Raw genomic sequence first — 17,261 nt, forward strand, 5'->3', positions numbered from 1 at the left:
GCTGCTCCATTCATTTACAGACCTGCGTTTACTTACAGTGCTCCAGTAACTAAAACGAGAAAAAAGCAAAAATTCTTTCCAACCAGTACCATTCTACCAGTTGACTCAGAGCCCACTGTCGAGCCAGATGACCTGGTGCCCACTGTCGAGCCAGATGACCCGATGCCTGATGACCCAGTGCCCGCTGTCATGCCTGGTGACTCGGTGCCCACTGTCTTGCCAGATGACTCGGTGCCTGCTGTCGAGGCAGTTGACCTGACGCCTGGTGACCCGATGCCCGCTGTCGAGCCAGACGATCCAATGCCTGATGACCCAGTGCCCGCTGTCATGCCTGGTGACCCGATGCCCGCTGTCGAGCCAGATGACCCGGTGCCCACTGTCGAGCCAGATGACCCGATACCTGATGACCCAGTGCCCGCTGTCGTGCCTGGTGACCCGATGCCCGCTGTTGAGCCAGATGACCCGGTGCCCGCTGTTGAGCAAGACGATCCATTGTCTGATGACCCGGTGCCCGCTGTCGTACCTGGTGACCCGATGCCCACTGTCGAGCCAGATGACCCGGTGCCCACTGTCGAGCCAGACGATCCGGTACCTGATGACCCGGTGCCCGCTGTCGTGCCAATTGACGCGGAGCCCGCTGTCGTGCCGGTTGACTCAGAGCTCGCTGTCGTGCCTGGTGACTCGGGGCCCGCTGTCTTGCCAGATGACTCGGTGCCCACGGTCTTGCCAGATGACTCGGTGCCCGCGGTCTTGCCAGATGACTCGGTGCCTGCGGTCTTGCCAGATGACTCAGTGCCCGCTGTCTTGCCAGATGACTCAGTGCCTGCCGCTCCGCCTGGGGGCCCGGTGCCCACCGCTCCACCTGGGGGCCTGGTGCCCGCTGCCCTGTCTGGTGGCCCGGTGACTGCTGCTCTGCCTGGTGGCCCAATGCCTGCTGCCCTGCCTGGTGGCCAGGTGCCTGCTGCTTTGCCTGGTGGCCCGGTGCCTGCTGCTCTGCCTGGTAGCCCGGTGCCTGCTGCTCTGCCTGATGGCCCGGTGCCTGCTGCTCCGCCTGATGGCCCGGTGCCCGCTGCTCCGCCTGGTGGCCCGGTGCCCGCTGCTCCGCCTGGTGATCCAGTGTCCAGCCCGATGTGCCTCTGTCCGGTGCCCAGCCTGATGTGCCTCTGTCCGGTGCCTAGCCCGATGTGCCTCTGTCCGGTGCCCAGCCCGATGTGCCAGTCTTTGATATCCCGCCAGTTATCGGACCCGGGTGGTGGAACATTTTGCCCAGTTAGGACTGTTTGGAGCGTCCTGAGGCCGCTCCTTGAGGGGGGGTACTATCAGGAATGGACTTGCCAATAATGGTGGGAGTCACCTGCCTTGTGGGCTACAGTACCAGGGCCGGCCAGCGGGTGCTCTCAGCAATCAGAGACTCACCCCTGCAATCAGCCAAACACCTGAAGCTGATTGCGGGGGTTGTATTTAAGGAATGGCCAGACTCACAGTCAGGGCCTTGGTGTGTGTTTTTCCATGGGCCCCTGTATCTTGTATCCTGTATTCCTGTTCCTGTCTGACTTGTTGCCGACCCTGCCTGATCCTGACCTCCGCTGACTTCTCCTGCTTGATCCCTGGCTTGTGACCCCGACCACTCTCCCACCTGTTCCTGGTACTCCCTTTGCCCGTTTGCTACTGACCCGGCCTGCCTGACGACTCTTGCATTGTATGTATTGTTATCTGTGGGTGGTTTGGTTTGGTTTGTTTGCACTGTGTTTATGTTTAGTTTTACACTGCATCTTGTATTGTTAGTCTTAAAAAATTATATTGTTTATACCATATCTGAAGCCTGCGTTTCCCTGTGTCAGTCCACACACCTCTGGATATACCTGGAGCCCTGACAGCCCCTCTTCTGGGAAAAAAAAACTGTGATTATACCAGAAGTAATTATGAGATAAGCAAAACTCCAAAGTATCCCTCAAAAACTTCTTTTGATTAAATGGTAAGTCATCCCTCTTACTCAAAGCCCAATTCAGTGCTAAGAGAGCATCATCATGCTGTATAATGGTATAGAGGGATGATACATCCGCCGTCACCAAATATAATCCTGAACGACCCATGATCTGGACCTCAGAGAGAAATTTGAGCAGTTGTTTAGTATTTCGTAAGTAGGCCTTAGTAGAGGACACACTTGATTGTAAAAATACATCCAAATATTGGCCCAATCTTGCGGATATTGAACCAATACCATTCACAATAGGTCAAGCTGGTGGATTCTCTTTATTCTTGTGGACCTTGGGAAGGGTATAAATAATAGGAATCCTACTTACACTTGGGATTAAATATTGCTTTTCTTTTTTAGTCAGAACTCTTGTCCTATATCCCCAATTAACCAGGGATTTCAATTCTTCCCTATATCCATTAGTAGGATCCTTAGTCAACTTTTCATAGGTATTAACATCAGACAACATCTCTACAATCTGGTTGTGATAAAACGACTTCTTCATAACCACTACCCCCCCACCCTTATCAGCCGGTCGTATGATGATATCTTTACGTTCTTCCAACATTTTAATACCCTCCTGTACATATCTTGGATTTACATTTTTCCTAGGGACTACCTGTTCCAAATCTCTTAAAACCAATCCTTTAAATACTTCCAGATGTTGCTTGGATAAAATGTTTGGGTTAAAGAGAGACTTGTTTCGCAAACCACTATTAACACCTTCACATCTTGGTTCATAACTAATTTGATTAGTCAGATTCAACCCCAAAAAATATTTTTTCATATTTAATTTCCTCATATACCTGTGTGTATCTATATAGACATCAAACTTATTAATAGGTCGCCTCATGGCACATTTTAAGCCTGCATTTAAAACATTTATCTCCTTATGGGTCAACTGGACTCCACTTAAATTATAAATACCATTTAATCTGTCTCCCTTCTTTTTCTGACTTTGTTTTCCTGCCCTGCATCTCCTTCTTCTCTTCTTATATCTAGAGGTCTCCTCTCTTGTGGGAAGTTCACTCCCCCTTGCTGATGGTAATAAGGTGGATGTGGGCGCAATTGGGGGTTCACATAAGGACGGTAACCCCAATATATAACAAAATGCCTTGTTTTTATTTGCTCATTGTGAGTGTGATTTTAAGGGGGGTTTGTTTGGCAATAAATTGTTGGATGATATTGCACTATGGCGTGTATTTTCTTTACCCACATGTGCTAATCTGGATATGAGAGGATCTTCTCTGGAGTTTGTTTGGTGATATGCTGGATACATATTAGTATGCTGAGTAATTACCAACACATGAGGATCGTCCTTTGAAGCCTGTTTGGTGAATGCTGGATATATACTGACATGCTGGTAAATTACTAGCACATGGTGAGTGTGCATTTTGATGGGGTGTTTCTGAGCACTGAATACCACATTGTTTGTGAAGGAGGATCTCATTACTTCATTTACTGAGGATCATGTTTATATGGACTTTTCTGAATGGACTATCTTGAGATTCCCTATTGATTTTGTTTGCACTATTAATATGCACTTATTTGGTGGTGGTTATATTTAGTTGTAAGATTTGGTTTGCGCTATTATTTGTGATTTGTATATTTATCACATCTTTATTGTTAACAGTGATTAGCGGTTTATCTTTACGGGAAACCGGGGACGAGGAAACTCCACCCAAGATCTGCCCCCGACAGGATCTCAGGTGTGAGCATTTCCCGGACGGACTGGACAGAACTGGCAAAAATGCCCACTGAGACCACAGTATAGGCAGCGACCCTCCCGACGCCGAGAGGCCCGCTCCCCCTCGGAAAGGCGAGCAAACCCCAGCTGCATGGGCTCACCGCCAGACAAGCCATCCCCAGAAGGTGTGGGAGGAGAGGGAGGCACAGGTGGGACAGAAAACGTAGGCGCCAATCAGTTAGGAGGCCTCCGCAGACGCTCCTTAAATGAAGGCCTCTCTCTGAGCCTGGTGTCAATCAGGATTAGGAAGGAAATGAGTACCTCGAGCTCCACAGGCAGTTATTTGGCTGCAATCTCAGCCTTCAACGCATCTGAGAGACCATGAGAGAAAGCAGCCACCAGAGCCTCATTGTTCCAACCCACCTCTGCCGCCAGGGTACGAAATTCTATGGCGTACTCGGCAACGGTTCATGAACCCTGATGCATGGACATGAGCAGCTTAGCAGCAGAGGTAGAGCAAGGGGGCACAACGAATACCGTATGGAAGGAGGCAACAAAACCGGCAAACTGGTGAATCACAGGGTTATCGTTCTCCCATAAGGGATTTGCCCAGGCCAAGGCCTTGTCCGAGAGCAGCGAGATTAGGAAGCCCACCTTTGACCTCTCCGTAGGAAAAGCGTTGGGTATCAATTCAAAATATATGCCCACTTGGTTAAGGAAACCCCGACACTGACTCGGCTCACCCCCAAAGCGCTGTGGAAGGGGGGCTGAACCAGTCATGCCTCTGGGCACCGCAGGTGCGGCAGCAGATGCGGAGGTAGGCACAACAACCGGAGCAACCGCGGAAGCGACCACAGGAGTGACAACTGGCCTAATAGCACCAGGAGCAAGGTGCGTTGTGCGTGCAAGCAGGGTTTGCAATGCCTGAGCGAACTGATCCAACAAGCGATCCTGCTGATCAAGTCTGGCAACCAACATAGGAAGTGAGGGCGTACCTGCACCATCAGGATTCATGGCATTCGTGTAGTGTCAGGCAGCGAGGAGCCAGACACACAAGGAGGTGCAATTAAAGGTAGGTTTATTGTACAAAAACAAGACAGAGCCTATGCAAGTTCAACAGCAACAGCGGATGACTGGGTAGGACAGTAGCCAGGAAGGATGGTCGCCAGAGCCGGGGTCAGAAGCCAGGAAGGAGTCTTGCCAAAACCGAGTTGGTATCCAGGAGAGCAATGAGACACTAACAGGAGGAGCTTGTTGCAATGCAACAGACAGGACACGAATGCAATGTGCAGCTGCAGACAGCAGGCTTAAATGTGATAAGGCACCACCTCCTGGAGGAGGAGCCGCAGAGGGCTGAAAGCATAAAGGATCTAACAATGCTTTGCAGACATCTAAGATGGATGCCAGCACATGGAGCAGCACAAGCCCTGAGGAAAGGTAGGACCTTGACAACAGGTCCCAACAATAGCCGACTTAGTACTACTAAGTAGGTACCAGCTACTTTATAGCCACTACCAGGGGAGCCCCACTGCCAGTATCATGTACACCCTCCAACTATTAAGGGTGTATGCACTTAGTGCACTCAAGGATATTTTTTGGTCAGCTAATGTCATTACATTTCTTGCTGTTTTATGCCAGTTAAAATTAGATTAAACTTTACTGCAGTTTAGTTAGTTGCTGTTATATAGGTTGGTGTACATCCTATTTGGTCTGGCCTGTTCCAGCGTCTTCAGTTGCCTGTCTACTGGTTCATGCATTGTCTAACATGCCTTGCCATAACATATTTATTAATTTGCCATCAAGTTGCTTGTGGTTTATTTTTTGTGTATTATTATATAGTGGTAACATACTGTCAGCACCTGTGGTAGTGAGCTCTTAATCCACAGCTTGGGGTTCTCCAGGGCACAGAGTCTAAGCCCCAGTCTGCTTGTTCACCAGAGCCCCTGATGGTGGGGATGGATTTGGAGCAGGTTGGAACCAGGTCGTGGCCCCCAGGTAGAAGAGACCGCTAGCGGGAGCAGGGTACAATGGGAGTAGACTCAGGAGATCCAGTAGGCAAGCCGAGGTCAGGACAGGAGGAAGACAAGCGATGTCAGGTACGAAGCCAGGGTCGGTACATTGATAGATAATATAGGAGGAATGTCAGGGACAAGCCAGGGTCAGTATACAGATATACTTGAACAGATTCTCAGAGGAACACAGGGGAGCTCCGAAAACAAACGTTACTCAGGCAAAGTGAGACAGACTGAGCATGTCTTAAATAGACAAGCCAGCTAGGAGGCGGGCCAGAAAGTGATAAAAGGGAAGCACATAAAACCCAGGGAATAGCAGACAATGCCCATAGGTGAGCACAGAGAAACACACATGTGACGGAAACAAGAACAGCAAGGAGGTAAGACAAAACACACAAAAGGCTGCAGGCTAACTTGTGACAGATACTAAAGCTTAAGTTACACAGGTGTGGGCAGCCTTCAACCGACAACCAGATGTGTCAGTGGGGACTGGGGACTGAATGGTTTACAGAGTTGTGGTAAAGAACAGATGACCCATCATATCAATCGGGGGGTAGCGCTACATGTAGTAATGAAGCCACCCTCTCTTGCTCACACTTGAGATGGACAGTGGACTATAGCATGTGTAGGTGTGCCTGCAGCTAATGTGCACTGCTCATTCCAAACAAGCACAATTGAGAAAAAGAATAGGTTTTTGGATCTCATGGAGGACATTACAAGGAAGCAGAAAAACACAGTAAACAATGAACTGATAAAAAATAAATTACATTTGTATATTTAAATCAAGTATATTTACAAATTGGAGAAAACCTATTTGGGACTTTTAAGGAAGACTCTTGTAGAGCATTTAGGGGTCAATCTATATAGGTACTAATCAGGGATTTGATGCTCGAGTCGTAAAAAGGAAATTTAAACACTCCCCACACACAAGGCTTTCCTGTGTTATAGTACACATATCACATCAGAGGGTTTTTATATAAAATATTGTAATAATGCTGATTTGAAATGTGTATCTTTAGACATTTATATTATATCTATAAATTTAAAGCCAATACTGAGCAGCAACAAGTCTTACCTGGAACTTGACTACCACTGGTGTGTTCACAGGATCTAGACTCAATGACATGGTGAATATCCGGTACAGAACTGAATGCAAAGAGAAAACATGTTTAAAAATCACACATCAGAACAGTTTTTTTTTTATTCATTCTTTGTCTTAACTCTTCTTAAAGTTAGTGAGAGCCAAACTGTCATTGAAGCTGAACGTCAGGTATGGTTTGCATTGAATAGTCACATGGGTCTAGCTCAGTGTTTCTCAACTCCAGTCCTCATGGACCCCCAACAGGTCATGTTTTCAGGATTTCCCTCAGATGAAACAGCTGTGGTAATTACTAAGGCAGTGAAACTGATCAAATCACCTGTGCAAAATAATGGAAATCCTGAAAACATGACCTGTTGGGGGTCCATGAGGACTGGAGTTGAGAAACACTGGTCTAGCTTGTTAGTATGCATAAGCCATACATGTAGGACTGCTGAGGAAGCGGAGACACTACTATAGTGATAGCTACGGTCTTCCAGGTTTTGTGCCAAGCAGCTGCCCTGCCACATACGTAGCACCCTCTTAGCATAGTATACTAGGCAAATTCAGTTTTTGGCTCCTTCTGTAGTCAAGGGAGGAGTGATTGTTTGCTATGGTCTGTTCAGGGTTTCACAGGCTGAGAGTTTGATTGCTACCTCCTGTTTCTGAAAGAAGCTTTTAGAATATGGGGATGGGATAGGCAAATGACCAGTCTGAATATTTATCCTGCCCTAGCCAATCCCTGGAAGGGGTGGGTCCAGAAGGTGGATGAAGATGTGTTAAATAGTCCTGGGAAGATTGTTCTTTCCTTGGCAGAGAGGGTTCCAAAATCTGAGGGGCTGCTGCCTTTGGGCAGCCTGTGGACTGCGTAGTTGTTCTTGAGGCCTCAGTGGTGTTGGGGAGTTAACTTTTTGAGAAGCTTGTAGGCGGGTAATATTTAACACTGCCCCAGCTGGGAAGTTGAGAGTTTATTTTGTTCCTGGGTTTTTTTTTTGGCAGGTTTCTCTGGGTCCATCCCACTGGTTCTGTGTGCAATCAAAAGGGTGTTTGAGCCAAGGGGGGGGACCTAGGAAATATTTGCTGTTCTGCCGGAGTCTGGAAAGCTAGTGATGTGCAGAAGTCAGAGTTCCCACTGCTCAGGAGGATTGCTGGGGCTTATAGTTCCTCTTGAACAAGCCAATTATGGACTTTGCCAGAGGTGCACTCTTTCCTCTACAGGTATGCTGGGGCAACCAAAAGCCTGAGTTAGGGACTAGGGATGTTAGGAAAATGACTGCACTTTCATTCGACTGTTATCTGTATATGTCATCATGTTGATTTATTCAAGCAAAGCTTTTGAAGTTGTGCCTCTGACTGGTCTGATGTTACTCAAGGGGTGTAATGCAAGTAACTGGCACAGATAAGTTACAGCTCGGGTCACTAAACACATTGAGGTATGAAAATAGAGGTACAAGAGTTCATACAACGTGAAGACACAAATGGTTGCCAAGGGTAACAAAGGTTTCTCTAGCAGTCGGATTGCGGGTGCATGCATGCGTGCATGCATTGGTGTAAAAAGGGCTATTTAAACTGCACTAGTGCAGTGTGTTTGTGCCATTTGGTCTACTATGCTCCCATGCTCCAGTTACCAGTTCCTGTTAATATTCTGTTACTGACCTGATCTGCCGCTCCCTCAACACCACCTGTACCGGCCCCTGGCCCCCCCGGCCCCTGGCTTGTTCCTGAATTACGCTTCTGCCTGCTCCTTCTGCTAATCCATCCTGCTGTTACTTTGGCCTGATTCCTGACTACTCTCCTGCCTGCCTCCTGAACCTGATCTTCTCGCTAAATGCTGGCCTGGACTGTCCGACTCTGCCTTGTGCCTATCCTTAACCTGCACCAGTCGATTTGCACTCTTCACTGACTCCAGTCCTCCTGCCAACATGTCTGGTCCTGCCATCCCTGCATTCCAGACGCACACCAGGACATGCCAGCGAAAGACTTACTGTGCTCCAGCATTCCCTGTCACCTTACCAGAGACTCCAGAGCCAGGGCTGTAAGAGAGGCCTTCCTCAATGCTTCAGACTCCACCACCAGGTACATCTGTGACCAAGCCCCAATGGGCGGAGCGAAACACGCCAGTGGGAATGGCTAGTGTGGTGCTGAAGCCACTCCACACATACAGCACACTGAACTCCTGGGGCCGGTCATGAGTCTTATCTCATCCACCATCAGATAACGTTACACTATCCCTGTAAGAGGGTTAAACCCTACCTCTCTGCAATCTATTAATTTTCCCCAACCCAATACTTTAAAAAAACCTTCTCTCCCCTAAAAACCTAACAGCCTACACTGCCCTCCTCACTTCCTGCTTAGAGTAGAACCTGAGGGCATCAGGAGCCATAAACTTCTTCTGCCGTCAGTCAAACTTCTGTGAAGAGGGAGCGGGGGCATGGCTTACCAGCACTGTGTGTGTCTATGGGTGCACACAGCTCAGCTTAGGAGTGCACATGCATGGGTGCCTCCTTAGTACCTGGCTTGCTACAGGAGACATTCCAAAGAGAGAGGAGCAGACAGCATTGACGGAGATTGCCAGAAGCGGCGGTAAGTGACATTTCTGTGCTATATTGTTGCACGGAGCAGGTAAGTATTACCTCTTTTTATTTAAAAAAAAAAAATTAAAAGAGTTTAGTATCAATTTAAGTTAACAGAAACATACTGATGTTACTAAATTTTGCCTAGACATCAATGACCTCTGATCATCAAAGGATTAGCACAGCTATAAATAAATATATGAGTACAGGTCTGATTTAGGATTTTTTTAAGGTCTTTTTACCTTGTGATCCTGGAGTATAGATGGGTTTGTCAGTCTGCACAAATATATAACCAACTTCATATGACAGCAGGACAACTTTCTCCAGATCACAATCGCTGAACTTCACAGTGACAGACACATACTGTTTATAGTCCTTATTTCTATCTTTTTCCAGTTTAGTTGAAGGAATCTACAGCAAATTCAAACAACATTCATTAAAAATTAGGCTTTTATATTGTCCTATGCTCAGTTTTGATTTTAAGAGATCTCAACTTTGATTAAAGTGATTCTAAAAGAATTTTTACTTTATTATTATTATTATTATACAGTATTTATAAAGCACCAATAGTTCGCTCAGCGCTGTACATTACAAAGGGGGACAGAACATGTGACAGAACAATAACAATACAATGCAAAACATGAGGGGATTGAGGGCCCTGCTCTTTCGAGCTTACAATCTAGGAGGGAGGGGATGGTGGCACAGGAGGAGATAGCTGTGGGAGATGTAGTGGTAGGAAGAGTGAAGGAGGTCGGCAAGTTAGCAGGGGGTGGGGTAGGCTTCCCTGAAGAGATGGGTTTTCAGGGTGCGCCTAAAGAAGAGGAGAGTAGGTGATAATCTGATGGGTTGGGGCAGGGAGTTCCAGAGGATGGGTGACACCCTGGAGAAGTCCTGGAGGTGGGCATGGGAGGAGGAGACCAGGGAACTAGAGAGAAGGAGGTCTTGTGAGGAGCGGAGTGTGCGTGCTGGGTGGTACTTGGATATTAGGTCAGTGATGTAGTTCGGGGCAGTATGGTGGACAGCTTTGTACATCAGTGTTAGGATTTTGAATTTGATCCGTTGCGCAATCGGAAGCCAGTGGAGGGATTGGCAGAGGGGGGTGGCGGAGATGGAGCGGTTGGAAAGGTGAATGAGTATGGCAGCCGTATTCAGGATCGACTGAAGCGGGGATAGCCAGAGGCAAGGCAGGCCAGTGAGGAGGGAGTTGCAGTAGTCGAGTCGTGATATGATGAGGGAGTGGATGAGCTGTTTAGTGGTTTCTGGAGTTAGGAACGTGCGGATTTTGGCGATGTTGCGGAGGTGGAGTCTGCACGAGTTTGTTAAAGATTGGACTTGGGGCTGGAAGGATAGGTTGGAGTCCAGAATGACACCAAGTACTCTGGCCTGCGGGGCGGGTTTGATGGTAGCGTTATTCGATGTGATAGAGAAATCAATGGGGGGTGGTGTCTGGGCTGGGGGGAAGACAAGAAACTCGGTTTTGGAGAGGTTCAGTTTAAGGAAGTGGAGCGACATCCAGTCTGATATGTCGCTCAGCAGGTGTGTGATTCGGGCGGAGACTGAGGGGGTGAGGTGGGGGGTTGAGAGATAGATTTGTGTGTCGTCAGCATAGAGGTGGTAGTTGAAGCCATGAGAGTGTATGAGTTGGCCAAGGGAGGAGGTGTAGATGGAGAAGAGAAGGGGCCCGAGGACAGAGCCTTGAGGGACCCCAACAGAGAGAGGGAGTGAGGGGGAGGTGGTAGCATTATAGCTAATGCTGAAAGAGCGTTGTGACAGGTAGGATGAGAGCCAGGAGAGAGCAGAATCTCTGAGGCCGAGGGAGTGTAGTTTTTTGAGGAGGAGGGGGTGGTCGACTGTGTTGAAGGCAGCAGAGAGGTCAAGGAGTAGGAGCACTGAATAGTGGCCATTAGCTTTGGCGGTTAGCAGGTCATTGGAGAGTTTGAGTAAGGCAGTTTTGGTGGAGTGTAGGGGACGGAAGCCAGATTGTAGGGGATCGAGGAGGTTGTTGTCGTTGAGGTGAGAGCATAGGCAGGTGTAGACTAGGCGCTCGAGTTTAGATGTAAATGGGAGCAGGGAGATGGGTCTGAGGTTGTTCGGGTCATTGGGGTCCAGGGAGGGCTTTTTAAGTATGGGGGTGATGTGTGCATGTTTCAGAGGGGAGGGGAAAGTGCCGGAGGAGAGGGAGAGATTGAAGATGTGGGTGAGGGAGCATAGGATGGAGGGGGAGGGAGGTCGTAGGAATTGTGAGGGGATAGGGTCGAGGGGCCAGGTTGTGAGGCGGGCATCAGAGAGGATCTTGGAGACTTCCTCGATGGTAGTAAGGTTAAAGGTGCGGAGTGTTGGGGGAGCTTCAGTATGAGGAATGTAGGGTGGGGTGGAAGAGGAGGTCAGAGCAGTGATGGGGCCATGGGAGAGGGGTGATGAGGGGGTAGCTGAGTGAGGGGGAAGGGGGTTGGAGGGAGTTTGAGCAGACCTGCGGGTTATATCGAGGGGGAGGGGGGATGAGGGGGTAGCTGTGTGAGAGGGGACAGGTTGAGAGGGTGTGTGAGTTGCGGCAATGTGCTTGCGAATTGTGTCAATCTTGTTTTTGAAGTGATTGGCAATCTGAAGGGCGGTGAGTGAGGTGCTGGGTGGAGGTGGGGGTGGCGAGAGTAGAGAGTTGAAGGTGGAGAAGAGTCGGCGAGGATTGGAGGAGAGGGCCTTGATGAGGGTCAGCTAGTAGGCTTGTTTGGCAGCATGGAGGGAGGAGGAGTAGGTGTGGAAGGCAGATTTGTAGCGGGTGAAGGCTTGTTGGGATTTGGTTTTGCGCCATAGTCGCTCCAGGGCACGACTGTGTCGTTTGAGGGTTTTGGTGTGATCAGTCTGCCAGGGCTGGAGCGGTCGGGGTCTGATGTTGCGTGTGGTTAAAGGCGCTAGTGAGTCAAGGGCTGTTCAGAGCGCGTTGTTGTAGGCGGTCATAGCCAAGTCGGGGCAGAACAGGGGGAGGATGCTGTCGTGGAGTTGATCAGCTGCAGAGTGGAGGGGGGCAGGGTTAAGGTTGCGGAGGTTACGGCTAGTGGTAGTGTGACATTTGGAGGGGTAGGCGTTGGAGGACGAGGAGATAGAGAAGGTAATCAGGTTGTGGTCAGAGAGAGGAAAGGGGGTGTTAGTGAGGTTGTGGGGTGCGCAGCGGTTGGAGAAGACAAGATCAAGGATATTACAGTCAGAGTGGGTGGTGGATTGTATGCACTGTGCAAGTGCAAAGGAGGAGGTTAAGTGGAGGAGACGGGCTGTGTCCGGGTTGTCGAGGTTGACAGGGATGTTGAAATCCCCAAGGATGATGGTGGGTAGCTCAGAGGAGAGGAAGAAGGGTATCCAGGAGGAGAAGTCATCCAGGAAGCGGGGTATGGATCCAGGAGGCCGGTATATCACAGCAATCTTCAGGGGGGTTGGGGAGAATAGTCGGACGCAGTGGGCCTCGAAGGAGGAGAAGGATAGGGAGGGGGGGTTTGGGAGGACTCGGAAGGTGCTCTGCGGTGACAGGAGCAGACCAACCCTACCACCTTTACGACCGTTGGGCCTGGGTGAGTGGGTCCAGGTGAGACCTCCGTAGGAGAGTGCAGCAGGGGAGGTAGAGTCAGTGGCCTGGATCCAGGTTTCCGTGATCGCTAGGAGGTTGAGGGAACGGGAAACAAAGAGGTCGTGGATGGCGGTAAGCTTGTTGCACACCGATCGGGCGTTCAGGAGTGCACATGAAAACGGGGGGGAGATTTTAGGGAGCAGGGGGACAGATACTAAGTAGTGGGGGTTGCGGCAGGATGTAGAGGCGGGAGGGTGTTGTGTGGGTGAGGGAGGTGGTGGAGGGCCAGGATTCAGGGAGATGTCCCCCACGGTTATGAGGAGGAGAAGGGTGAGAAAGGTGGCATGGGAGCGGGATGTGCAGGAGCGTGAGAAACTACTAGTCGAGGTGTTCGGGTCAGTGGGAGAGTGGAGTAATAGGAGGAGGTGGTGGGTGCCATAGAGGGGCGAAGGAAGCAGTGAGGACACAATATACAATTGTTTGGGAGGGGCAGAGGGATATAGTGAATGGATTTTGGGAATGGAGGAGAGGAAAATGAGAAGGAGGAGTGGAAGAGGCATTTTGGGGAGGTGATGAGAGTAATAGTAGGGAGATGATAGCAATGAGGGGGAGATGTACAGGTTTTCGGGTGGAGCAGAGGGGTAAAGAAATGAGATTTGGGAACAGAGGATAGTAATATGATAAGGAGAAGAGGGGGCGTAGTATATAAAGGTACACAGAGTGGGACTCAGGCATGTAAGAGAGGTTTCCCAGGGTGTTTGCTTGCAGTCTGTCCAGCGTGCAGTAGAGTTTCTTGCTGTTGTTGTGTCTTCCTGCTGCTTAAGTTCTCCTGGTTTAGTTCAACTGCTGTGTTTAACTGCATCGCACTCGTTCAAAGCCGCACTCAATCATAAGCAGCACCCCCATCAGAGACTGTGCCCCCCATCAGAGATCTCCCCCCATGAGCTGATCTAAATTTATAGGGAGATGCTCAAATGAGCATTCAACTCCGCCCCAATTAGAAGCTAATAAGGCTCACATGAATAGTGGGGGATGTTTCTTAGGAACCAGGCTACAGTCGTAAACCTTAGTGCACCTAGAGGTGAGGACTGGTCAACATACACACAAATATAAATACACCATTTGTTCATAATTTAATAGGAGACAATGCGTTTTTCTGGTTAAGAGCGGAGGTAGGAGATAGATGCAGTTACCTGTGAAAGTAGAGGAGGCATAATTAAACTGCTGTGTTTAACTGCATCGCACTTGTTCAAAGCCGCACTCAATCATAAGCAGAACCCCCATCAGAGAGTGTGCCCCCCCCCTTTGCAATGGTTTTGCACAGAGCAGCCTCGATCCTCTTCTTTTTGGGTCCCCCTCCAGCGATCCTGGCTCCTCCCCCTGCCCAGTGCCTCCAATAGCAAACCTCTTGCTATGGGGGTACTCAAGCAGTCTTGCTCTTGAGCCTCGCTCTGTGTTTCTATTCGCACTCTCCTCATGGGGTCATTGGCTGTGATTGACAGCAACAGGAGCCAGTGGCTCCCGCTGCTGTGTGAGCCAATGAGGAGAGAGAGATTCAGGAGAGCTGCTGCTCTCGTGTACATTGCTGGATCGAGATCGGGCTTAGGTAAGTATAAGCTGGGGCTGAGGGGGGAGGTGCACCCAGATGGTTTTTTACCTTAATGCATAGAATGAATTAGGGTAAAAAACCTTGAGCTGTTAAAAATTAATTTAAAGTGTACAAAGAACCAGCAAACACAAATGCTCCTGCGCTTGGGGATGGACTCGATGCTACAACCACATTAAGAATGTCCTGGAACATGCACACCTTGCTGCCCTCAAATGGACCGGGGAAATCCAAATATACTGAATAGGGAAAGAACAAAAAGAGGGCGCACAGGCCTAGTGCATTACCATAAAAAATGTTTAATAAAAAATAAAGTAGGTGTTGTACTCACAAACGACAATATAGTCAAGGCACATCATAAAAGAACAGCTGGATCAACACCGCGCTGAGTAACAGTCCGCAATAGGGAGTTTAGACATCCAAAAGGCTGACGCGTTTCGAGGACTTGCCTCTTCCTCAGAGTCCTCGAAACGCGTCAGATTTGGATGTCTAAACTCCCTATTGCGGACTGTTACTCAGCACGGTGTTGATCCAGCTGTTCTTTTATGTTCTTTCCCAATTTAAAGTGTACGCCTGGGAAAAATAAAATAAAAAACATATTCAGGGCATCTCTATAATACATGCACATTGCCTAATGCACACCAGCCGCTGTGTTACAACACAGTGGCTGGTGTGCGGTGCCATCAGGTTGGATAACTACAATGCCAATGTGTTGACTGCGGCACATTACGCTGTTCATATTTTTTTTAAACAAACTTTATTGAAATGTCACACAGTGACATTTCATGAACTACTTCCCACCCAACCACAGAAGTTGTACTATGGGAGGGTGGCAGCTGCAGACCGTGTGACATATCTGTACGTTGCAGCTTTTCTTCTGGTTTTGGGGCGCTTCTGGAGTTCGTGCACTCTGCCACCCATTAATCGGACATAGCACAAGTTTGACAGCTGATTTCAGCCAATGACATTGGCTGAAGTCAGCTGATTGACTGTGGCCAATCATGCAAAGAGTTCTTTGTTTAAAACAGAACTCTGTGTACTGTGAACAGCGATCTGGCTGTTTCTTTTCCTTGCTTTTCCAGATAGCCAAACAACCAGATAGTTAAATAAAAGTTAACTTACAACAACTTATAAATCCATCCACAACTCAGTCCCAAGTTACATCACTATCCGGTTCTCAAAATACCAACCAAAGTGTTCTCTTCATTCCTCCCAAGACCTCCTGCTCTCTAGCTCCCTTGTCACCTCCTCCCATGCTCACCTCCAGGATTTCTCCAGAGCAGCTCCCATCCTCTGGAACTCCCTTCCCCAATGTGTCTATCTCCATCTCTGTTCACACTTTCCTTTTCGTGGAGCTCGTGGAGAGGTTCCGGTGTCACCCCGTGCGATAGGTGTCACCCGCAACTGCCTAGGGACGCCACTGACTGCCCCAACTTAACGACTGTACATGTATTTTGTCCATTAGCCAATCCCCCACAGTTATTACCTTTTGTATCTCTCAACCCTCCCTCTTAGATTGTAAGCTCTAATGAGCAGGGCCCTCTGAATCCTCCTGTATCAATTTTTATTCTAAATGTACTGTCTGCCCTTATGCTGTAAAGCACTGCATAATCTGTAATATTAATATATGGTAATCATAATAATATCAGCACACATTATACATTGTTAGGCGCACAGTTAACACTTTGAGTGCCCCTAGATGTTAACCCCCCCAGACAGTTTCATTAGTACTGTGACAGTGTACAGTATTAGCACTGATCACTGTATTAGTGTCACTATTGATGTCAGTGTCAGTCAGTGTACCTCCCAGATAGCATCAGTTACCGCCAGATTGTTCACCACACTATCACTGTCCCACTTTACATTGCTGATCACCGTCATTACTAGTATAGTGTCATAGCTGCCTAAAATCCAGTATATATACCTGTGGTGTGCCTAGAACCTTCAGGGACCCAGTGTAATAAACTATGAAGGGCCTCCCTGGTACCCTGGCTGGGACCCTTTCCTCTGAGCCTGGTGGCAGAAAGCCAGGGCCCTGGTCACAAGTACAACCTTTGTAACCCTGGTATTTCAACCACTGGTGTCAGTAGTTTTGGGTTTTTTTTGTTATTTTATATGTTATTTTTATTTTTTACTTATTTTTTTTACAATTGAATTTTTTTATTATTTTTTTAAAAAAATTAAGAATCCTGTTGAGGGGCTTTGGTAAAATATCAGGGGTCTAGACAGACCTCTGATGTTTTACCTTTTGGGACAGAGAAAGGGGATTGAGGTCACAGCCCTCAATCTCCTTCTCTGCATCCTCAGCAACACAGGATAAATGGAAAGGAAGAGCTCTGTACAGACATTCCTATCCATTCATAAACTGAAGCATAGTAAACACAGTTTACTATTTTTTAGTTATGAATGAACAGCATGGATCACTGACTGACCACTCAGAAAAGGAAAGGGCCGGTAAATGACACATGACAAATGACATATTTACAGGCCCCTTCCCCTCTTTCCATCCTGACATATCCCCCACAGGCTAAGGGAGGCAGAAACCAGCAGATCTAGAGAGGGGTGTGGGAGAAAGCACAGGGGGGCCTGAGAGCATAGGGGGGGGCAGAGAGCATAGGGGGCAGCAGGAAAAGCTGGATAGTGTGAAAATGGAAAGATCAATTTCTCTACATGCAGCTGGCCCCTCCTCATATCCAGGCATACAAGGGGGGGCGCACGGGCCCCCTTGTCAGGAATGGACTCACCATTGGTGGTGGGACTCACCTGCAGTGTGG

General features: G+C 48.5%; 1 protein-coding gene across 1 annotated transcript in view; it reads right to left on the reverse strand.

Moving 5' to 3' along the window:
• LOC149442413 (A.superbus venom factor 1-like) overlaps positions 1–17,261 on the reverse strand; it is a 476,989-nt gene that overhangs the window by 421,190 nt on the left and 38,538 nt on the right. The window contains exons 4-5 of the mRNA XM_089656130.1: positions 9,568–9,736; positions 6,750–6,820 (exon numbers count right to left, since the gene is read on the reverse strand). Of these exons, the coding sequence (XP_089512256.1) occupies positions 6,750–6,820; positions 9,568–9,736 (240 nt within the window). The remainder of the gene's footprint in view (positions 1–6,749; positions 6,821–9,567; positions 9,737–17,261) is intronic.

Source organism: Staurois parvus, unplaced genomic scaffold (genome assembly GCF_062004578.1).
Source record: "Staurois parvus isolate SC_StPar_1 unplaced genomic scaffold, SC_StPar_1.0 ptg000887l, whole genome shotgun sequence".
NCBI lineage: Eukaryota > Metazoa > Chordata > Amphibia > Anura > Ranidae > Staurois > Staurois parvus.